The sequence below is a fragment of the Hemiscyllium ocellatum genome, chromosome 11 (assembly GCF_020745735.1).
Source record: "Hemiscyllium ocellatum isolate sHemOce1 chromosome 11, sHemOce1.pat.X.cur, whole genome shotgun sequence".
NCBI classification, from domain to species: Eukaryota; Metazoa; Chordata; class Chondrichthyes; order Orectolobiformes; family Hemiscylliidae; genus Hemiscyllium; species Hemiscyllium ocellatum.
The window spans coordinates 44463184-44488556 of record NC_083411.1 but is presented as its reverse complement, the minus strand read 5'-3'; the positions used below and the strand labels follow the sequence as shown (position 1 = coordinate 44488556).

General features: G+C 39.3%; 1 protein-coding gene across 6 annotated transcripts in view; it reads right to left on the bottom strand.

The window, feature by feature from the left end:
• Positions 1 to 296: 296 nt before the first annotated feature.
• Positions 297 to 25373, bottom strand: part of LOC132820434 (muscleblind-like protein 3) — a 276603-nt gene continuing 251526 nt past the window's right edge. For all 6 annotated transcript variants that reach the window (XM_060832565.1, XM_060832570.1, XM_060832563.1 and 3 more), the window contains 3 exons: positions 21798 to 21889; positions 21387 to 21460; positions 297 to 5134 (listed from right to left, as the gene is read on the bottom strand). In XM_060832565.1, coding sequence (XP_060688548.1) covers positions 21404 to 21460; positions 21798 to 21889 — 149 coding nt within the window. In that variant the 3' untranslated portion in view covers positions 297 to 5134; positions 21387 to 21403. The remainder of the gene's footprint in view (positions 5135 to 21386; positions 21461 to 21797; positions 21890 to 25373) is intronic.

The following is a 25373-nucleotide window of genomic DNA, read 5'->3' as shown; positions in this document are numbered from 1 at the left end:
CATTATGTTTAAGAGATGTTTTACCATCCCAGTAAGCCTGACAAAGTAGCTACAGCAATAGTATCATTTTGAAAGCAATCTATTTCTAGTCACCTGTTTTGACCCAAGATGCATTGCCCTGTCTCCCATTACTCGACACTGAAATGGTGCAACATTATATAAACTCAGAAAGCACATCTGGATTTGAACCTACAGTTTGTAGCTGGTTTCTTCACAGAATTGTACTCTGACAAAATAAAGACTTGCTATTTGTTTCACTTTGAAATCAAAGGGTACAAAATAATTTCATAGACAGCTAACCATTTTAAGCACTTTATTTTTTTTTTAAAAGGTCAGAAATTAAACAATGGCAATATAAGTAAAATACTGAAATATGTAGCATACAGCACATCTTATCTAAAGCACATACAAGCACTACAGCAAGCTAATATGGCAGAAATCTAAAGAGAAAATAAATTTAAAGCTACTATTTTGCTTGTAGCAGCTGAGGGAATGAACACCTTTAATTTTTGTGCAATTTTGGGACCTTGACTTAAAGGAGAAATGCTCCATTTGCTCAATTTTAATGTTTTTTTTTGCCCAATATGAGGTGTGTAGAAGGGAGGAGATTAAGTGCAAGGTTGAATTCACCTTCTAACCATCTTAACAGCCATGAGCAGGTCTGCTTCCCCAATCTCTGCAGACAGAGATTTCAAATCACTTGAGTTCAAGATGCAGAAATCTGCTGTGTGCATGGGACAAACCTTAAAAGCGACAAGATGCACATTATGTGAACAAAGGCAACAGGGTCCTGCTTAAAGGTTTCCACAGCAACCCATGAGCCAGGATACTCATCCCCTCAGTTGCTATGATACAGCAGCCATGGCAACAAAATCAGTAGGCTTCCACCATCAGATTGCATCTGTGTACAGTATTATAGAACTTGAACCTTTGAGATCAGTGTAACATGATTGTTTTTTTATCTTGCAATTCACCAGTTTTCTTGTGTGTTGATGGCTAATTTATTTGAGTTTTCATTTTACTGTTTAAACCATTTCAACAGTGGGATTGTATCTGGCTGCTGAAGGCTTGATTCTAAACTCTAGAACTGAGTGTGTTGTTCTCAATCATTGTACAGTAAAGCTATGGCAAACTACAAAGCTTTTCTCAACAGCAAAGCGCCATCATGCTTCCAGATAAGTTTTATAGCAAAACCATTCCTCATTTTTTCCAAAGCCTTTAGCAATGCCGACCATATTTACCTTAACAAACTTTTCTGTATTTAACACAGTTCTGTTTTTTTATTCAAAATAAGATCTGAATATTTCTTTTAACTATGTACATAAGTGCAAAAAAAAAGATGTGTCACACACAATCGTACACTACTAGGTCAAATCAGTTAAACTGCAGCATTCTCAGATTTTTTCAGAGTTTTGTTTTCTTTTACAACACTGTACCACGCTTTCATCTCAGTATAAAACTCGGTTCTAAATCCATGTGTTGTAAACCTCTTTGACTGAGAAATGGACGTACAGACACAGATTCAGGTCTCAAGTACGTTTTGAGTGGAACTTTGGGTATTCAAAATAGTCAAAGGATATCATTTCTCTTTGCCTGAGTGTGTCTAACTGTACCTTTTTTTAAAGTCCATGACGATGTACATTTTTTTTAAAATTACAAGTGAAAATTCACAAATAATTTATACAAAGGTAGCCATGTTGTAGTTTTGTTGCCATAGCAACAACTCAATATCATAATTAGTTAACAATGAATCTATCATTGTAAGAGTTACATACAAAGTTAATTTTGTTCTAAAATGTAAACTACACAAACTAGGTATGTATTGTATTAAACTTTTTTTAACCATATCCCAGTGAAGGTTAGCATAAAATAAATGACTTTTAATGAATTAATAAATGGTTTCAAATACAAATGTTAAAACCAAACTTTTATTAACACTCCCTCAGATTTAAATCGTTAATTCCTAATTATCTGTAACTAAAACTAATCAATCAACGTAGAGAAACTTCAGCAGTGTTAAGAAAATGAAAAGTTTAGACTTCAGTCTCATCACTGATAGTACATAGTGTGTTGTAATGTACTGACATTTAGATTAGGTTGTCAGCTCAAATGTCTATAGATTACACAGTTTTAAACCATTATAGCATCTAAGGCCCTTTTACAGGCACACAGTTAATCAAGTGAATATCTTGCTGACCCTTCTGAGAGGGATGGAACTTTGTTCCCAAAAGATTTTTCTGTTTTCTGCATACAGTACTGTGAAACACACAAGGGTGAAAAAATGTAGTACTATCTAAACCTGTCAGATACACTAACAGAGCCTGCAACCTACATTAACTCAAATTCCTGTGTAGTTAATGGAACATGTGGCTGTAACAATGACTTTGCCATTTAATCATTTCAATAGCAGAAACAGCACTGGTGTGCTTGATTCCTTCCTTTCCTAGCTTTGTGTTGCACTTTTTGCTGTGATGGGAGCAGAGGGTTAAGTTTAAACTTGTCCAGCCCGACTAGAAAAAAAATCCCTGTTTCTGTCCTCTACTCTCTTCATTCCACTTTTCCTCAGTGTGACCCGTTTTATCCAAGGTTCAGGATTTCTTGCATATCATTTGCATAAGGCTGAAAAAAAACTAAACAAAAGAAATAGAAAATAGAACGGTGGATGTTACAAAAAGAGATGTTGGATGAGGTGGTGCTGGCTGGTGAAATCTACTGCGGGTGCACATTAGGCTCCAGCCACCCCACTGTAATACAAAGAAATGAGTCTATGATGCAGAAGATTCTTATTTAGAGTCACTTTCGGTCAACGTGACTGTGATGAAGAATGCACACGAGCTAATGACGTTTATAGTCTGACGACTTCCATTTTTCAATTAAACAAATCATTTGGAATAATTCATTGCACATTTATTATTGTCTCTTTTACTGCGGCTTCAGAAATGGCATTTTTTGCCTGTGTTTATAATTGCATTTGGCGACACTAGTGCTTTGAGCTTTCGTTGCTTTTAACCCTTTTAAATTTTTTAATTTGCCAGTGATGCAGAAGCATCCGAGGCACCTCACAGAACTACCCTAAACAACCTCCATATCTATCTGTTTTATCATCAGCAGGAACCTCTGACTTTACTTTAAATGGGAAGTTATCTTAAATTCCAGACTTACATTCTGGACACCCTGCAATGTAGGCTGGGGAATTGTGGGGTAAGTGAGTTGGGAGACTAGAAGTGTGATGGTTTGAAGTACTGAGCCAGTACCAAAGGATTGTTCCATTGAAGCTAATGGACTTTCCCAGTTGCATATCTCTTCATGTTCAGAGAGGTCACCTATCTCCTCTCTGTATTCACCATATGCTAGTCAAGCTACAAGTGTACATTTGTAACAATGTTGCACAGCTTGACACAAGAGTAATGGAATGATTCTGAACGTGCGCTGCATTTAATGGCATCGCCTTGAATATTGCCTTGTGTAACTGACTAAAAGAAAATTAAGCCAGGCCTTCAGATCACAGGCAAAGGAATCAAATGGAGAGAACATGAGCTGCCACACTATATCACTTTTCATCAACTCTTCAACTGGATGAGATCAGTTGCATTCTTACTGATCTGAAGTGCACTGTGGTCAAGTTCAAAATGCTCTGGCAGTTAGCCCAACTAATTTAAAGAAATGAATATAGAGTATGCATCAGAGCAAGAATGTTTCTATTTTTAAACTTAGAAATTGCTCTGTAATCAAAAGCTGTCTCTTTCCAGCCGATGCCATCAAACACAATGTGGAACCTCAGTTGTCCACTATCAATGTTACCTGGGTCTGTGATAGTGTCTACCATGGCCAGAAAGCACATCCCATGCTGTGCCTGTGAAGCACAGAGGGAACAGGACAAAGCAGTTAATTTAGCTTCAATGAATCAGAGTCCCTTTAATACCCTCAATACACCACATTCATTCAAGCTGAGTGACACTCACCTGGCTTTCTCCGAGGCACTGGAACACAGTGTGAAGGAAGAGGTTCTGACCAGCAATAGAAATGGGAGAACAAAGAAACACGTGCAAGGCCATTCCCCAATAGCCAGGCCTATTTCATCAGAACAGTTCAGAAGGGAAAAAACAGGACGAAAATTTTTGCAATAGAAAGCATCTCAGTAAGAGATCAATCTTTTCTTCAAGATGTTTCCAGATCCTCAGAGATGATTATCAATAATGTGCCAGTGTGACAGATTGACTCCAGCACATATCTGTTAATTATATAATTTTCATATAGCTACACAGATAGTGATACTTCTACAGCCTTTTTTGTAAGATCTTGAATTTTCTACTATAAGTGTTTATATAGTTGAGTACTGTATGCCCAGAGGCTCCTGGTCATAACCAGCTAATATCACAAGTGTAAGTGTGTGTTGTAAAGCATGCATCATTATTTACACAGAAAATATTGCTATACAAAACATGTCTGTTAAATCTGGATATACTCTAAGTTTTATAAAATTCGATGTTACATAGACAAGGCATAATTGGAAACTGGACACACAGTAAGGACTGGAGCTCATCATCACTCTCTATTTCAATTGTTTTTGCCCTGATTCTCATTAACATTCATTTTTTGTATGTAATAAGGACTAAATTGGAGAACTGGCGACCAAATAGCAGGCTATTGGGGAACCTGTTCCACGAAAGACATTTCCTTAAAATCAAAACTATTTTTTATTCTGATGTAAACTTAACATTCAGTTAAGATAACACTCTTACATAAAAATCAAGACAGATAAACAATTCTATTTGATAATATACATTAAACCAACAGTCTTACATTGAAAATGCTCAACACTATTACCATGAATTGATTATAAATGTATTACAGCAATGAGATATAAGCAGTAGTATATCTCATTTAATTACTACATACAAGTAGTGTCTAACAGGAGTATGTAAATTTACTTGATGTTTTTATAGTGCTTTTTCTTTTTCTTCTTGACATTCCCATCATTTTGGTTTTGGTTAGCATGTAGGCTGTGGTAGGCTTACTGTGGAGATGGTAGCATGGGGATGATGGGAGTATGTACACAAAGGCCATGTGCAGCTTCCCAAGGAGATGTCCTGGTTTTCCACCAGTGTGCTGTTTATTATTTCAACATGATGCCCTATAGAACAAAAAGATAGATGTTAGAAAACACAGAAGAGGCACATATATTGCCCTGCTAACATATTTTTCTGTCACACAGTCTCATTCTATTCTCTGAAAAACACTAAATCTCAAACATAATGCTTTGTGCTATAATTTAAACACTTTAGGCTTCATGAGACAATCTTATCAATGAATCACTTACCATTTATCATACTGCAACAAGAATTATCTTCATAATTCAGACACTAACATGACAACTGAACTGTCTTATCAATGTAAACATTACAGGTAGCATAAAATCACTCCATTTAGCAACTCAGGGAATTTTAGCTTCTTTAAGCTATATTAAAAATCTTATGTTGATGGGCAACAGTCTTCACTGCACTTGTAATGGCAACTACATAAATGGCCAAGCTGTAATTCCCCTAATGAAAGTGAGTGAGGCCACCTCAGGAAGCAATTATAGCATGATAACTTTACATTGGGTGGCACGGTGGCTCAATGGTTAGCACTGCTGCCTCACAGCACCAGGGTCCCAGGTTCGATTCCAGCCTTGAATAACTGTCTGTGTGTAGTTTGCACATTCTCGCCGTGTCTCCGTGGGTTTCCTCCGGGTGCTCTGGTTTCTCCTCCCACAGTCCAAAGATGTGTAGATCAGGTGAATTGGCCATGCAAAATTGCCCATAGTGTTAGTTGCATTAGTCAGAGGGAAATGGATCTGGGTGGGTTGCTCTTCGGAGGGTTGGTGTGGACTGGTTGGCATTTTTCAATAATGCATATACAGAAACATTTAGTGAAAATATAAAAACTTATCTTCTGTTTTCTAATCCTATTTCAACTAAAGACTCACATTTACTTTGAAACTCATGTGCAAAGCCACAGGAGATTAACAAGAACATAATTATTTACATTTTTGGATTTGTGTGTAAAAGCTACTCATGAGTTGATGAACCAGATATCCCACGTGATGACTGCAGGTTAAATGCTCTGTCTCCGTAAGGCTGATAGACTGAATGAAGTTGCTCATGTTCTCCCACTGATCACAAACCACACAGTTGCTGTGTCCTAATCTTCTAACTATCAGTTGAATAATAGGCAATGAAAACAGGAAGTACTTCAGCAATAAAAAGGACTGACTTGTAACCTTTCCATTTATAGAATTATTACAATAGAAAAGGAGGCCATTTAGCCCATTGTATCATGAACTCGTGCTAGATTTTAACTAGATCAAGTGCATTGCTCTGCTTTTTTTCCTGCTCTATCGCCTTTTCAGATGTTTATCTGGCTTCTTTTCTAATAATGTTAAATGATATCTTCCCTGATAACACCAAGTGGCAGTGTTCCATCTTGTAAGAACCCTCTATGAAAATAATTCTCTACATTTCTCTTATGAAAATCAGAGAACAACACTCCCTTATAACTGATTCACCACCCAGTACAATAGCACTCTGTTTATTATCTGAACATAACTATTACAGCTACAATAATCTCTGCTGTGGTAGTGACTTTCTCCTGAGATATAGTATTATTATGGTTATGTTGTTGGATTAATCAGAAAGTGCAGGGGTCACTGTGGTACATTTGGATATTGAGCTCTAAATAACTGGCAATTTGACCTTGGAAATTAAATGACAGTGGAAGCTGAATTTTGACACAGCAGTCTGCAATCCCTAACTAGTCTAGATTCAGAGTCATTCAGCACAGAAACAGACCCTTTGGTCTAACTCATCCATGTCGACCACATTTCCAAACTAAACTAGTCCCACTTGCCTGCACTTGCCTATATCCCTCCAAACCTTTCCTATTCATGTACATATCCAAATGTCTTTCAAATATTCTGTCTGTACCTGCATCCAACACTTCCTGTGGCAGTTCATTTCACACACAATTGCTATGTAAAAAAGTTGTCCCTCATGTCCTTTTTAAAACTTTCTGCTCTCTCCTTAAAAATATACCCCTAATTTTAAACTTCCCACCTTCTCTACCTGTGATGCAAATTTCAAATATCATATTTGAACTCTTATTGTTCTACAACACTATCTAGGGCCCTACCATTAGTTGTATAAACCCTGCCCTTCTTGGTTTTACCAAAATGCAATACACTACTAGTATTTTTCCAAAATAAGTTTCATCTGCCTCACCTCAGTCCATTGCATCAACTGAGCAATATCTCTTTGGAAGCTTAAAAAAAACCTTCTTCATTGTCCACTATTTCACCAATTTTCGTGTCATCTGCAAACTTACTGACTATAGCTCCATATTCTCATTCAAGCTGTTTACATAAATTACAAACAGAAGTGTTTACATATGACTTCTATCTTAGATGTTGTGAATGACTTAGAGTCCTCTCAGGAACAACTACAACCATACTGCCTGGATCCAGGAATGATAGTTGTTAGCAAGTTTTGAGAAGATTTGTAGCTCAGGTTGAGGTTCTGGATATAGTTTTGCTCACTGAGCTGGAAGGTTCATCTTCAGATGTTTTGTCAGCACACTAGGTAACATCTTCAGTGAGCGTCCGGACAAAGCACTGCTGATGTTCCTTGCTTTCTGTTTATACGTTTGGGTTTCTTGGGTTGGTGATGTCATTTCCTGTGGTTATGTAATTTCCTATGGTGATGTAATTTCTTGTTCTTTTTCTCAGGGGGTGGTAAATGGGGTCCAAGTCAATGTGTTTGTTGATAAGAGTTCCAGTGGGAATGTCATGCTTCTAGGAATTCTCTTCTGTGTCTCGGTTTGGCTTCGTCTGGGGGCTCAATGAAGATATTACCTACTATGGTGATGAAACTTCTGAAAATAAACCTTCCAGCTCAATGTGCAAACCTACATCCATGATGATTGTTCTTAAGAGTTTGAATGAGACAATGGATATGCAGACTCATCGAAGAGGAACATCAAGATGATGGCGGAACCCCAATTTAGCCACGGAAAAGGTTGGGACATTGGAAATCATGTTTTGCAACATGGACAGATGTATGATATTGTTCACATGCAGCAGTACAAGGATGAAGAGCTTATGCTCAAAATGTCAACTCTCCAGCATCTCAGCTGCTGCTTGACTGCCTGTCCTTTTCTAGTACCACACTGTTCGACGATGTTGACATCGATCCTTTTCAAATTTATAAAAGCTCTGGCTTTCCATTCAGTAACTATCTTGGAATGTGATGGACATCCATTCTGGTTATGTACCCTACCCAGTGTAGTTGGGCTTTTCTTGAATACTTGCTGACTGGGCTTGATGCAATATTTGAAGCTTTGGAATCCAGAGCATATCAAGACCAGATGGAAGAACATATATTTGAAATTGTTGTAGCTGCCTTATATGTTTATGGTCGACAGTCCAGAAATTTTTGTGTATAAGGAGGAATGCTGTGCTGTTGAGCTTTTCCAGTGCCTTACTCACCTTGTTAAACCTAGCTGACATCTATTTATCAAAATAACTGTCATTGGAGTTAATGTTTCCAAAGTATTTAAGATTCTGAACATTCTTAAATAATGTCATTCTTTTCAATGCGGGAGGTCAAGCCAGACAGCTTTGAAGTCTCTGAAAATTGTCAACCATGAACCAAAAATCGCCCATTTTAAGAGCTGTTATGACACAATCATCAACAAAATGGAGTTCCTGGAAGAGGTTTTTGTTTTGTAAGTCAAAGAATGTGCTGACAAGATGATATTGGAGAATCACTTCCTTTTCAACATCCTTGGTAGTACGTCTAAGGATACAGGTGAAGGACAGGTCTAACAGGATTGGTTCTAGCTTATAGTCTTCTTTAGCTTCAATGTGTTTAAGTTTACAATGGGAAATGAAGTTTCTCCATTTAAAACTCTTGACCATCATGGAACAGCTGTATCATCCAAACAGTTATTTTTCAGCAACTGCACAGTTCCACAATAGTCAATAAGGTGGCCTCTGGACAAACTCAAAAGACGTAAATTAATATGAACACTTTCGTTTCCTTCATGACCACATCCACAGAAAAAGGCAAATCCAACTCAACAAGGACTGAGAAATCTGACTGAGGGCGATGGAGTTGACAGTAGTTGGTATGTTCCGCAGGCTGACTTTTCCCACCATTTACCTCTAATTTCTACCTCATTTTTGATCAAGGTTGATCCATTGGCTGACAGCAAATGGTGGAGCCTGACCAAGATGGTCCATAGAGCTTTTGAGAGTTTTAAATTATGTCTTCAGCTTTCTTTTCCCACCATTGATTTTGCATTAAATGCAATGCTCTCTGAACATTGTTCTTCAGGTGCTGGAACTAGTGTTTTGTGGAAGTGTAGGATGGATCCTTCTTCCACTATACAGATGCTCTATTTTTGCTTGCAGGATTTGGGAAATGTTTTTGTCATTTTCATCAAATCAGCCTTGATGCACTAACTTCTGTGCTCCAAGCCCAGTGTATATTGTTTCAGTGACAATGCTTTTAAATTTGTTCCACTTATTGGCACAGTTTCTGTCTAAGGGTATGTTAGCTTTAAGTTTTTGATCAAGTGATGATAGCAAGCTATGTTCCAAAATTAGGCTGTGCTGAAAGGAACTTTGGCTGTTTTTGCTGAGTTGGAGCAATTGGCAAGTTGAGAATTGCTCTGATTAGTCTGTCCACTGGTTTCTCATCCATCCCGGCGATCCTGCTGTCACACAATTATCTCGGTAATCATGAGCCACTGTTCTGATTATGAATGTGTCCAAGTATACTTATACTTATAACTTTCACTGCTACATTGTGTTGCAATGCAAAGATTGTGCTCAGCACATTTTTGTAAGATTAAAAAAAGTTGTACATTTGATCAGGAGTAAATGTAAATGAAGTTAAATTTTCTAAGTCTGTTTACTCAGAACATCCAATTATTTCTGACTTTTTCACACGGACACTGAAGTCTCCCATGATTATGAGCTTATCATTAACAGATGTGTACTCTTCAGAATATTCATCCCCTGGCATACCATTCTATGGTTCTACATGAGACTGCTTGCATATGGTGAACTTCAGGATCCAGCAAGAATAGGTTAACCTGCATGTAAAAACCTGCATTTTAAGTTTACTATATGTCATTATCTTGATATGATCGAGATATATATCCTGTATATAAGGATATGATACAGCCCTTATAATAATTTGCCTACATTTAGCAATTTGAACATAGCAAACCATTCCAATATGTTTCGCTGAAGTGATTATCAAACAATATTTGACTAACCTTTATAAGGAACTCTTAGGACAGATGACGAAAAGCTTAGCTGAAGTTGTTGGTTTAACGGACTATCTTAAAAGAGGGACAGAGTGGTAGAGAGAGAGACAGAGAGGTTTATAGTAGGAATGGTATGTTATTCACGATACATGTTTACAGCTCAAAAGTAAAATTTTTATACTGCTAAAGATCGTTAAACAGAAGAGAAACATTAGGATTTCCATAGGTCAGGAGTTCAGGACTGAAGGTAGAATCACCAACAGTGCAATGATAAAAACTGTGGAGCTGCAAGAGGCCAGAAATGGAGGAACAGAGGCAACCTGAATGTTGTTATTTGATACGAAAGTGAAATCGTAGACGAATCAGAGTTACATGGGACCTCCTCAGCTACTTCAAAGCTCTGCTTAACACAAATTTGTGGAGGATTACCTGCAATTTGATTCATTGTGATTTCTTTGGGGTCTAAGGCACTTCACAGGGATGATTATCAGAAAAAAAAATTGACACTGAGCAGCATAAGGAGGTATTAGAACAGTGGCATGAGGCTTGATCAGAATAGAGCACCTTCAAGCCAGGTGTAGGGACTTTGGAAGGAAATTCCAGAGCTAGGACATTAGCAACTGAAGAAACAGCCACCAAGAGAACAAGCTAAATCAGGGATACGCAAGAGTCCAGAACTGGAAGAGCTCTAAATCCTTGGACTGGCTGGGGAAATTACAAAAAATAGGTAAAGGCCATGGAGGTATTTGAAAACAAGTTTGACAGTTTGAAAATAAAGGCATTGTTTGACTTGGAGCCAATACAGGTCAGTGCACACAGATACGGACTTAGTGTGAAAATAAACAGAGAGAGTAGGGTTTTGGATAAACCCAAACAGGGTGGATAATATGAGGCTTATAACAATAAACTGGACTAGATAAGATTAGAAATAAAAATGATACCCATGAGGATTTTAGCAGTGAATAAGCTGAGCTAGGGGCAACGTAGGCCAATGTTAAAGAAGTAGGAGTGAGTGATCTTAGTGAGAGGCTACATATGCGGTGAGATGCTCTTCTCAGGGTCAAATATGACATTAGGCTGTCTCAGCCTCCTCCAGTGGTTAAGTGAGCAATGAAGTCAGAAGCTAAAGGAATGGAATATTTGGCAGGATCAAAGAAAACAACTTTGTTCTTCCTGATATTTAGGTGGAGAAAGTTTCTTCTCACCCAGCATTAGACAAGCAGTCTGACCATTTAGTGGGATCAAGAATGGTGGCGGCGAGGCAGAGCTAGATGTCATCAGCATATTACTAGACCTGACACTGTGTTTATATTGCATGACAATACCAAAATGAGCTCAATCCTTGAAGCTGTCAGTAATTGGGGTATGTGCCTGGTAATGACAGACTACATTGTGCTGGCCTCTACATGAAATAACAGAGGCTACTGTCTGTGTCTGGAGTAGCCACATGATTTAGCCTCATTTTGGAGTAACTGCACAGCCAGTATATAGGGTAACAACATGGTACAGCTTTATGTGGTACACCCAGATACGATTGAAATAAGTAAATATTAGGAGGGAAATTACATGATTTCTGGCTACTTATAGGATAAGTCTCATGAAAATGTATGTGGAGAAGCGGCATGAGACAGATTCTGTACGGACTGTTTATATTTGTAGGGGTTAAGATGGTTATATTGAAGGATTAGTAATCTAAGAGCCTGGGCTAATGATCCAGTAAGTTGAATTTAAATGCTACCAAGGCAGCTAGGAAATGAAATCAAGTAATTTAAATACATTTGGAATAAAAAGGATGCAGCAACCAGGGCTACCTCTTCTTCCTCATTTATTCATTACAAGCTACTTCTTTGACTAAGCTTTTAGTTAACAGTGCAAATGCCCAGTGACAAACATAGTTGTTCCTCCATCCTAAAGTCAGAAGTGGAGATGTTTGTGGATGATTGCACAATGTTCAGTGCCATTTGCGACTCTTCAGATACTGAGCCAGTTCATGTTCACATGCAAAAGAACCTAGACAAGAAGTTCCAAAGTACCTTACAGCAAATGAAGTGCTTTTAAAGTTGGTCACAGTTTAACGCAAGGGTCTAACAGTTATTCGCACACAGTAAAGCACCACTGACAGCAAAATGAAAAATTATTGGATCAGTTTTGTTGATATTGGTTGAGGGAATTAAAGTGGGAGGGAGAATTCCTGCACAAACCCTGCATTTTTTTTCAAATTAATGCGAATGGACCTTTTGCATGCATTGGAGGACAGGGCCTCAGCTGATATTATGGATTCTGAAAGGTCTTATAGATCTTTATCATTTGCACTAAAGCCTATCTTTTTCTTTTATATTGCCTCACCTTGTGTTGCCTTGTAGCCTATACATTTTGAGGGCTAGTATATTTGCCCTGGATATATTGGATAACATATTTTGGCCACAAGTATGAGACTAGTAATTCCACAAAAGGTTTTGGTTAAGGGAAAGTAAGTGATCCGAAATATGATCATTATATTCTCTACAGAGCCCACACACTGGCTTAAAAAAAACTCATGTTGATCTCCCATATAACATGCACCCTAACTCATTGATCAATTACTAGTGAAGAACCTGTTATAATACTGGGAAAATTACAGTAGTGAATTCATATCACTAGATTTTAGTCAATTAATGGTATTGTATATGAATGACAATCCCTCAAGTGTTTAGTTTCCAAAGAGACTTAGATGGTCCAGATGAAAAGAGACTGAAGTGCCATGCACAGTTACATTCATAGACTATTTACAGCAGAGAAGGTGGCCATCAGATCCATCACATCTCTTTCAAACAGTAATCCAGTTATTCTAACTCAACTATCCTTTCCTCTATTTCTGAACATTTCTCAAGGCAAGTATTTGTCCTATTTGACAGAGGAAACTTGATTATCCAAAAATCGGATTATCTGAAGGAGATCTCCAAGCCCTGACAGAAACATTACATGAAAGACGTGTGTCCAACACAGATTGCGTCTTTTGTTTACAGTGATTAAAAGTGCTGCTGAGAACGGACCTGGACTGATAGGAGCGCAGACACTGTCTCTAAATGACTGACCTCTCTTCCCTTCTCTCTCTTCCCATATTTTGCCTGGAGTTCTATACAGATACTTACTCTAAACCCGCCCCCCCCCCCCCTTCCTCAGATAATCTCTCCAACATTGGCACACAGGGCAAAGGTGGAACCTGTCAAAATGTTGCATTAAGAAGGGTGTGTGTGTGTGTGTGTGTGTGTGTGTGTGTGTGTGTGTGTGTGTGTGTGTGTGTGTGTGTGTGTGTGTGTACACACGCGCGTGTGTGTGTGCTATTTGGCGACTCACTCCCAACAAGGTAGCTGCAGCAGCAGCAGCCCTGTATTTGATGTTCAGTCCGGCTGCCCCGGAGTGGGGGCGTGGGCAGGGGTTTTGGTGATGGGACCGGGCGTGGGGTGGTGTTGGCAGCTGGTGGGGGCATGGGCGGAGGCAGGGTCGGACAGGGTTGGGGTGGTGAGTGGGGGCGCAATGTTGGGGGCAGGCGAGGGCTCAAGCGCTCTTGTTGCTGCTAGTTTCCTGAACGGAGAATAGATTTAATAGAAAACTCTAAGCCCAGAGGAAAGGCATTGAATCGATTAAACCAAATAATCAATTAGCCGAACAAAATAGTGCCTGCTCATCTCATTCGGATAATTGAGGTTCCCCTATCAGGCAGTGTATTCCAAATCCCGATGAAGGCCAGTTCTGATGAAGGGTCCTGACCCAAAACGTTGATCTTCCCGCTCCTCCAATGCTGCCTGACCTGCTGTGCCTTTGCATCTCCACATTTTATCGACTCTGACTTCCAGCCTCTGCAGTTCTTAATTTCCAAAATTCCAAATCTTGATAATTTGTTGTATCAACAAAAAAATTGTCCCTACATCATCTGTCAATCTTTTGCCTGCTGCTTTAATTTTCTATGTTCTATAAAACAGCTTATCAGACATTAGGAATATTTCATCATCAACTGTTTATTCTGCCTCCAAGGCACTTCTCTTCCAAATCTGCTCATGGCTCCTGGGTGTGCAGTTGTCTGGGAAGCTTCTTATTATGCAGCACCATCCTTGGCCACTTCTCTCTTTTCCTTGTTCCACTGCCTTGTAATAGTAGGTATATTTTTGCCCACATTTCAAGAACAAACGCTCCAGACACCATTCTGGCAATAATATTGAAAACTTTTGCTTCAGAATTAGTCACGTTACCAGTGAGGGTGTTCCAGTAAAGCTACAATGCTGGCATCTACCCAGCAATGTGGAAAATTGCCCAATCATGTCCTGTGCACAAAATGCAAGACAAATTCAAACTAGCTAACTACTATCTGATCAGCCTACATTTGGACATCAAAGTCATAGAACAGGTAGTCAAAATCAATATTTCCTTCAAGCTGCGCTGCTGCACATGCATGCAGCTGCTCCAATGATCCACACAGCAACAAGCGTCAGCACGCCAGAGCCTTACAGGCCTGTGCAGATATAAGAATATTTAGAGAGAATGTTGTCACAGCGCTATCTTGGTCCAGGAGTCAAGAAAAGAATTGAACTCTAGAGGTGAGGTAAGATTGTCAAATCAACATTCCTTTGAGTACGGCATCAAGGAGCCCTAGAAAAACTGAAGTCATCTGGAATCCAGGAAACTTTTCAGGAGTTGGAATCACCCCTCAGCAAAGGGAGATGGTGTGGTTGCTTTGGAACAATTAGTCTCAGGACATCACTACATGAGTTCTACAGCACAGTTTCTTAGACATAACCATCATCAGTTGCTACACCAATGATCGTCCCTCCATCATAACATCCGAAGTGCAAAAATCGCTGATGACTGCACAAAATTTTGCACCATTTATGAATCATCAGATATTGAAGCAGTCCAAGCTCAAAAGCAGAAAAACCCGATCAACCCCCAGGCTTGGGCTGACAAGTCACACCATACAAATGCCAGGTAGTAACCAAATTTGACCACCAACAAAAAATAATTTTAACAATTGCCCCTTAAAATTCAATGGCATTAGCATTGTTGAATTTACCACTAACAACATTCTGGGGGGGGGGGGGGGGGGGGGGGGGGGGGGGGGGTGGGAGGGGAAGGATATCATTGATCAGACACTGAACTAGATGTAAGTGAGGACTGCAGATGCTGGAGATCAGAGCTGAAAAATCGCAGCAGGTCAGGCAGCTTCAAAGGAGCAGGAGAATCAACATTTCGGGCATAAGCCCTTCTTCAGGAATGAAGAAGGGCTTATGCCTGAAACGTCGATTCTCCTGCTCCTTGGATACTGCCTGACCTGTTGCGCTTTTCCAGCAATACATTTTTCAGCACTGAACTAGATGTGCCAAATCTGTGGCTACAAGAGCAGATTAGAGGTGAGGAACTCTGCTGCAAGTAACTCCCATTCTGACTCTCCAATATCTGTCCACCATCTACAAGTTGAAGGAAACTTGGTGCATTACTGCAGTTTATCATGTAATGCAATACTCTTCGCTGCCTGGAGGGGTGTGGCTCCAAATGCAATCAAGAAACTTGGCACTATTCTGGACAAAACAATCCAGACTGGGTTCTAATCACCACTTTCAACATTAACTTCCTTCGCCTCCAATGCACAGGTGCAGCACTTACCATGACAAGATGATGAACTGTAGTAATGCACCAAGGTTCCTCCAATAGCACCATCCAAACCTATGACGTCTACCACCTAGAAAGGCAAGGATAGCAGATGCATGGGAACACCATCAGCTGCAATTTCCTTTGTTAGTCATATCCAGATTAAGAACTGCATCTCCATTTCTTCATTGTCACTGGAGCAAAATCCTGGAACTCGTCTGAACACCCCACAGGGGTGACCCACTCCCCAAGGAAGGTACCAGTTCAAGTCGTCAGGCTACCACCAGCTTCTTGAAATTAGGGATGGGCAATACACATCGGCCTGTCAGCACTGCCTCTCCCATGAACGAACAAAAAAATCATTAATTTGATCAAATAGTGTCCATTCCCCTTATGAAGCTGCTCTTTCTCGTCAATGAACTCTGGATACTTTCTCAAATTTGACTTGAATTTTCTGGATGTTTCTGGGTCTAAGGTAACTATTTAACTGCATAATTGTACTATCAATAACACTACCTATTTCCATCTCCAAAGCACTACCTCGCTCTGCTTTGCCATTGCTGTTCAGGTGCTGAAACCCAAATGCCTATATTACCACAATGTTACTGAGACCTAATCTAACAGCCTTCTGACCAGCTCACATTCTTAAGGGCACCCAAAACTCTGCTTTCCAAGTCATAATTTGCACCAAATATTGTTCACTCAGCAGCCCCACCCTCACTGACCTACACTAGTTCCTGGCTAAGCAATGCCTCAATATTAAAATCATTGCGCTTGGTTTCAAATTCCTCTCTGGCCTTTTCAGCCCCTAAATTCCTCCAGTACTTTGAATTATCTACATTCCTTCATTCTGGTCTTCTTAGCATTCCCAATTTTAATCACATAACTGCCTGTCATACCTTTAAATGATGAGAGATTTTGGGAGGAGATTTCAGAGCTTAGGATTTTGTCATTTCTGTCCCTGTTTCCTTCTTTAAAACACTTAATAAAACTTATCCTTTTGACAGAGAGTTTTACCTCTCTGTTTTATTATCTCCTGCGTTAAAGGCTTTACATAAGTACAAATCACTGACGTTGTGGTTCTCTACCTAAGCCTTCCAAAACTTTTAACATCTATACTAAAATCTCCTCTTAAAAATCTCCTGTTGTATACACTTTCCAATGACTTCATATTCCTTCTGAAATCTAACCCAAAAATAGACTCATAATTGCAACAAGGTCTGTTATACAGTTACCCAATACACTCACAAGTATTGCCATGAACTTTGCAGTTGGTTTGTGGATGAAACAAGTACATACTCATTGTACACTATTGCACTATCCATGCTAAGATGATCAAACCCAAGAACTTAAACAATTGGAAAAGATGCAGACCTTACATCATGTTAAGCCTGCTCCACCCATTCAAAACTATCATCTCAATTCCATTTTCATGTCCATTCCCCACAAGCCTGGATTCCCCAAGCGACTGTCTGTCTTTCGCATCCTTAAATATATCCATCAATGGAGCATCCATGATCTCTTATGGGTAGGCAATTCCAATAATTCACAACCTTTTGGAGTGAAGTAACTTCTCACCTCAGGTTTAAATTATTGTTCCTATAAATGTAAAGTGTATTGTCATATTCTAGATTGTTCCTGCACTTTGAGCAATCTATCAGCCTCTGTCATGCCTCTTCTTAATCTTGTCTGTCTCAATAAGATTATAGCTGAAAGATGTGTTGCTGGAAAAGCGCAGCAGGTCAGGCAGCATCCACGGAGCAGGAGAATCGACGTTTCAGGCATTAGCCCTTCTTCAGGAGTGAGCAGGGTGTGCCAAGCTCTGATCTCCAGCATCTGCAGTCCTCACTTTCTCTTCAATGGGATTATGCCTCATTCTTCTAAAAGACCGGGGAACAAAGGGCACAATTTGTTCAACTTCTATTAATGGAACAGCACTTTCATCCAGGAACCAATCTTGGTAAATTTCCAAAGCAAATACATCATCTTTTTGTTCATCCAGGTAGAAGTAGTTCATTGTTTGGCACCGTATCGACAAATATTTATTCCCTGCATCATCAACATGGAGTAGCAGCAAGATGCAATGGGGAAATTCATTAAATTCCTTGGATACCAGCTTCCAAACCCACATACACACTTACCAGAAGGACGAGGGCAGCAGATACAAAGGAACATCACCATGTGCAAGTTCATCTTCAAGCTCATCTTGACTTGGAATTATATCGTTATTCCTTCATTGCTGAGTCAAAATAAGTGGTTCAAGAAGGCAGCTCACCACCGCTATCTCATGGGCAATAAATGCTAACCCAGCAAGTCAAAGTGAGTTTTGAGAAGATTTGTAGCTCAGGTTGAGGTCCTAGATGTAGGTTTGCTCGCTGAGCTGGAAAGTTCGTTTTCAGACATTTCATCAGCATACGAGAAAACATCATCAGTGAGCCTCTGGCTGAAGCGCTAGTGGCATGGCCCGCTTTCTATTTGTGTGTTTAGGTTTCCTTGGGTTGGTGATGCCATTTCCTGTTCTTTTTCTCAGGAGGTGGTAAATGGGATCCAAGTCAACATATTTGTTGATAGAGTTCTGGTTGGAATGATGTGCTTCTAGGAATTCTCATGCGTCTCTCTGTTTGGCTTGTCCCAGTCGAAGTGGTGTCCTTCCTCATCTGTAGCAAGGATACGGGTGAGAGTGGGTCATGGCTTTTTGTGGTTAGTTAATGTTCATGTATCCTGGTGGCTAGTTGTCTGCTTGTTAGTCCAATGTAGTATTTGTTACAGTTCTTGCACAGTATTTTGTAAATGACATTAGTTTTGTTTGTTGTCTGTATCGGGTCTTTCAAGTTCATTAGCTGCTGCTTTAGTGTGTTGGTGGGCTACCACGAAGCCAAGAGGTCTGAGTAGTCTGGCAGTCATTTCCATACAGAGACACACATGAGACTTCCTAGAATCATGGCATTCCAACTGGAACTCTATCAACAAATACACTGACTTGGATCCCATTTACCATTCCCTGAGAAAAAGAACAGGAAGTATCACCACCACAGGAAATGATGTCACCAACACAAGGAAACCTAAACACACAAATAGAAAGCGGGCCATACCACCAATGCTTCATCCAGAGGCTCACTGATGATGTTACCTTGTATGGTGATAAAACATCTGAAAATGAACCTTCCAGCGCAGCGAGCAAACTTACATCCAGAACCAGCAAGTAAAAGTCAATATCCCCTGAATGAATAAAGTTAAAAAAATGGGATATCAAACTTGCACATGGATTCTAGCTGTCTCCAAAATTCTCATACAATTGTAACTTACTTACTCTCATTCTCCTATACCTTGGACATCAAGGCCAATATGCCATTTGCCTTTCTAACTGTCTGTTGTACAGCTATCTCATTTCTTACAAACCTTGCGCCAATACATCCAGGCCCTCCAACCATCACCATTTACATGTTCCATACTTTTTCATTCTTATCAGCAAAGCAAATAACCCCACACCCACATGATTGTGCCATCTCTCACTTTGTAACCCACTCACCGGACAAGTCTGTAATCCATGCAAATTGTATCTGTGTGACCTCTTCATATCTTACATTCTAACCTAGCTTGGCATCATCTGCAAATATAAATACTTCATTCTTGGTCTTTCTATCCACAGCATTAACTTAGATTGAAAATATATGTAAAGTCACAGCATCGGTCATTGCAGTAATTCACTGTCAACTTGAAAATGTCCCATTTATTCCAATGTGCTTTCTGACAACTAACCAATCTCTCATCCATTTTAAAATATTACTTCCAACCCCTACTTTGTATATTTTTGTGCATAAACTTATTAAATATCTTTTGAAAATCCAAGTATAGTGAACAAAATAACATCCAGAGGTTCTGCTTCATCTATGGCATATCCTCAAAAATAAGTAATGTTCTTAAACATAGTTTCCCTTTAGTAAAATCATGATTTTGTCTGCTCATACCACAACTTTTGAAGTATACTGTTAAGTTCTCTTCAATAAATAATTCATACAATTTTTTGCAACTGATATCAGGCTTGTCGTTCCTTGTTTTATCTTCCCCTCCATTCTTAAGTAATGGTATTAAAATTTGCTAACTTCAATTCTGATGGAACTATTCTAGAATTTCAGGAATTTTGATCTCATAACCAAGGCTTCTATTATTTATAATTTTGGGACGTAGGCTATCAGGTCTTGAAAATCTGTTGGATTTTAGTCTCTTATGAATTTCCAAAACTTATTCCTCTTCTGATATTAAGCAGCCTAATTTCTTCACTCTGACTAGCTCTTCAGTTTCTGCTATGTAATTTATTTCTTCTATGGAAACTGACAAAATATTCACTCAAAGTCTGTGAATTTTCTCATTCCCTGTTATCATTTTCATCTCCTCTGTTAACATTTGCTTCAGCTACTCTCCTTTCTGAAATAATCATAAAAGCTCTTTCAACTTTAAAAAAAAATATTCCTGGCTGGTCTATTCTCATAATCTACTGTTTCCCTTTCGTCAACCTTTTGGTCACCTTTATTAGTGTTAAAACACTTTCCATCCTACGGTTGAGAATTATTCTTTGGAGCATTTTAAGCTTCTTCTTTTAATTCAGTGCGATCCTAAACTTGCCTAGCTTTCCAGGGATGCTAATATTTTTTTAAATGGAATTTGCTGAACATGTATTGAACACTGAGTTGTTTCTTGAAATATTTACCTCTGTTTATGGACATTATTTCAATTCTATTGAATGTTTTAAGTTCTTTTTGGTTAGTGGTTGTTTTATAATAAATTGTGACAGCCTCATTTTCTTGCAGTTCATTAAGATGCCAGTTGTTCTGCCGTCCTTAAATGTGAAGAAACGTAAGTTGTTTTCTGAATCAGATCAAGGATTGTAAACAGTGACCAGTGCTGGTCTTGTAGTGGTGCTGCAGCAAGACCTACTCTATGCTGTTTTAATTTGATTATAGCTGTGTTAATTCACAAGGGAGCTGAATTTGGAGTTGTGTTTATTTGGAACAAATCATTTATCCTGTCTTTGTGCTGGAATCCCCTGCATTGATGTCTAAACTCTTCCTCTAGCAATGCTACACCTAAAAGGTACAACAGGTACAAACCCAAATCACAATTTTGATAAACACTGACAAGCACTTCAAAACAATCCAGATCACATCAATATGATCCATATACAGTAATATTCAAAATGCTAACCAATTAAAAATTCAAACAGTGCATGCGATTGCTTAATAGTCTAGACTCCATGTTTAAAATCATGTTGGTGTCAATGATTAGAGAGTGAGACTGATAATGAAACCTATGGAATGCATTACAATATAAACATTCAACAACATCACCTCTATAAAATGTCTTGGTTCCATCAGAAAGACAGAATAAGAAGAAAATAATCTTTTGTCGTTTGGGTAAGTTCTCATTAGTTTGTATAGTATTTAAAAGAAACTTACTGTTCTATTCGTAACGTCTACATCTGTGTAACAAACATGCTGCTACTGAGTTCATCTATTGATAAAATGGGCATCTACAGTGGAAAAGATTTCAGATTAAAATGTGACTTATAAAGAAAAACTTATCCTGTATATTAACACTCACATCCTAGCACTGACATTACATAAAACAGTGTTTGCAGTGAATGAATTAATTGACAATTTTACAAAGGAAAAAAGGTAATGCAACTAACATTATGCATAGCTACATCCAGATTGTAACACACACCGATGTTGTGATTGAAGAATATTTGTCTTAAAACAATTTTCCTCGACTTAAATTTAGCAAGCAGAAAGACTTTGAAATCTGTGCTGATTTTAAAGCAACAGCTCACTTGGAACAAGAAATAAAAGCTATTTAAAGAGCCAAACCTGATTGGCTGTTGCTGTTGCTGCGAAGGGAGCGTTCGTAGCAGGTGTTGTTGCGGACACAGTGGTGGGCGTAGCGCCGTGCATCATGGGTACTTTCAGTAGGGGACACCATGGAAGTGACAAACAGGAAGGGTGTAGCGTTATGGTAACCATGGCAGCGTGTGGAGTGGATTGCGGGCGTGGCAGGTATCACAGCAACAAGCCATGTGACATCATCATGAAGGGTGACACCAGCATGCAATCATAGTGCAATAAGCAAGACAGCATTGAAAGAAATAAAAAAAACAAAAAGAGAAAAAAGGAGAAAGCTTATTACAATCATAATAAAGGAGAACTTAAAACACTCTAAAAGACTGTGTACATTATAGAGCACATAATGATGCATTTATGTAATTATATAAAATAAAACACAGACTTTGAAGCAATGTATTTAACAGACACGCTGAGCAAAGTTCTGTCTGAAATTATTCAAAAAGCATGAACAATTAAATTTTGAAATTCCCTGTTAAAATTTATTCACTGTAAACACACCGTGGCTAACTAAAGGGCAAATATAGATAAAAACAGGGTTTGATCAAGGTAAGAAAGGCTAGTAATATCCTAGAGTTAACTGTATTTTTGTGAAATGAAAGATGGCAGAATCTTTATACTGTCACTTATTTACACATGTTCACTCATTCACACACTCAAAATGACATTCCCTCACACACCCAATCAAGTTCATATAATATAAAAAAAACACCCAATCTCAATATCACACTTAAGGCACATGCTAAATTATATCTACATACTCAAAACCCAGATATTTTAGAAGTCCGACATTCAAAAAAAGCACACTTAGACAGACATGCATATTTACAAAATTATGCATGTACACAAAATATTATAAACTCAAAATCACACATAGACACAGTAAATCCTATGCTCAGAATTTTACATGAAGGACTGAATTCTCCCCCTGGCTGTTTGGGGAATTTCAGTTGGAGTGGGCAAGGACAGGGGTTGGAGATTTTCCTGGGTTCTGAACCTGGCCCTGGGAAGAGACAATAAAACTTTGGGATTTTGACCAGGTCATCCCGTAATTGGTAAGGAAATGATTTCCCAGGCCAATTAAGAGCAGGAAGCTGGCTCGACAGGAGCCGCCTGCTACACTGAAGGTCAACTCATTTAGAGGTCTCTTTGACACGGATGTCCCAACCTTCTTGAATTCTTAAATGAAAAATAGAAAAAATAATAGAAAAAGACATCCACAATGAGTAGTGAAGTGGAGTTAGCTTCAGGGGAGAACCCCTGGCTGTGACTTATGTTCATACCCATACTCAGACAGGCTGATGCCTCTGCTTTTAGCCTTGGCAGAAACCAAAGATTATGTTGACAGTCACTCATTCATACATGCACAGCACACACAGCTGTAGCGGTCTCTGTAATGGTCTCAAAAGTATGGCAGGTTACTTGACTGTCAATAGAGCAGACATCAGCCACGCTAACTGCTAGCAACTCAGCAGTTTCACTGAGAGTAGTGACCACTGTTGGGTCTGCATGAGGAAGAGGAGAAGGAAAATACAGCATTAGGCATGTTCCTTCAGAATAAGTTGGGGGGAATTCTGAGAGTTCTCTGGCACAAAAAAAATCTCCTTCAGCAACCCTCGATCCCAGACAGCATACCAGGACCAGTCAAGGTTTACCATGCATCTCACCACGTGCTAGTGGGTCCCACTACTATTGGCTGAATGAGAGTGATTGACCACTTCATCGGGATCTGATTGGCAGGCTGTCTGACACCTTCCCTGCCTGTGGCAGGAAGGAGACCAGCATGCCCACCCTCACTATTTTACCAGATTACTGGCAAAATAGGCTAGCATGGAACATCATGCTGCTGATCAGTGTGCCTTCACTGTTGCTACTGCCCAAAGAATATCTGCCTACTTGTAGGCAGAGGTATATCATAGTCATACAGTGGCTCCCCGGTCCACCATATCTATGCTAACCAACAAACACCAAACTAATCCCATTTACTTGGTCCATACTGTGCCTTGACATTTTCAGCGTTCATTCAGATGTTTAATAAATGTGTGAGAGTACCTGCCTCCATCACCCTCTCAGGCAGCATGCTCCATATTGCTAAAACACTCTGGATGTAATTTTTCTTTTCCTCAGAATCTCCTCTAAACTGCTTACTCCTCCCCTTAAACATATCAGTTGAAGAGGAGTTCATCATTAATAAAGCTCAATTATTGGAGACTGAATGGATTCTTACAAGTCCCCCTCCAACAGACTGTTTGCCTGGAAGGAGCAAGTAGTCAGGACACAGGCATGCTTTCCCTCTCTGTTGTTGCAGGTCACTTTTAGTAGGATTACCCTCAACAATGTTAGCTCAACTGTCGATTCCATTTTTGGATGTAAAAATCTTAAAAAATCCTTTGAGTCTCTACCTTATGTGAATAACAGTTTGCTATCAGTTCTTTAAAATTCTTTCATGGGATGTGGGCATCACTAGCTGAGCCAGCATTTGGTGCCTGTTCCCAGTTACCCCCAAGGAAGTGTTGATGAACCACTTCTGTAAGCACAGCAGCCTATTTGGTGTAGTTACACCCTCGGTACTGTTCAGGAGGGTGTTCCAGGAATTTGATTCTGAGATATGGAAGGAATGGTGACATAATTGCAAGTCAAAATGTGGCTCAGAAAAGGAACTTACAGGTGGTAGTGCTCCCATGCATCTGCTGCCCCTGCCCTTGCCCTTTTAGGTGGTAGAGATTACAGATTTGGAAAGAGCTGATGAAGGAACCTTGACATGTTGTTGCACTGCATCTTGTGGATGATGCTCACTGCTGCCACTTGTGGTGGGGGAAATGAATGTTGAAGGCAATGTTTGAGGCATTCATAAATCTTTTTTCCTAGATGATATTGAGCGTGTGTGTTTTTAGAGCTGCATTCTTCCAAGCAAGTGGAGAAATTCCATCACACTCCTGACTTGTGGTTGTAGATGGTGGACAGGCATTGAGGGGAACAAGAAGTGAGCTGCTCCCCTCAGAATTCTCTGCTTTTGACCTGCAACTGTAGCTGCAGTATCTATGTGGCCTGTTCAGTTCAATTTATAGTTTATGGTCACTTCCAGGTGTTGAGATTGGGGAGTCAGTGATAATAATGCAATTGAATGGAGAAGGGAGATCAACAGATTCTCTCTTGTTGGAGATGGTCATTGTTTAGCAAATAGCTAGTCAATAACATTTGTGCCACACATCAGCCTACACCTGAGTGTTGTCCAAATCCCATGCATATGAACACAGACTGTTTCAGTATCTTAGGATCTGAAAATTGTGCTAACATTGTGCAATCATCATCAAACATTCAAACTCTCGATCTTATGATGGGCTGCGCCTTGGATACGACTCTAAAAGAACCCTTACAGTGATGCCCTAGTACAATTAATGTCCAACAATTACAGCACCTTTCTTTAAGCTGGATATGATGCCAACCAAAAGGAGAGTTGTCCCCAATTCCCATAACTTCATTTTGTTCCAGGATTCCCTGTTGCCATAATGATCAAATACTGCTTTGATGTCAAAGGCAATCACT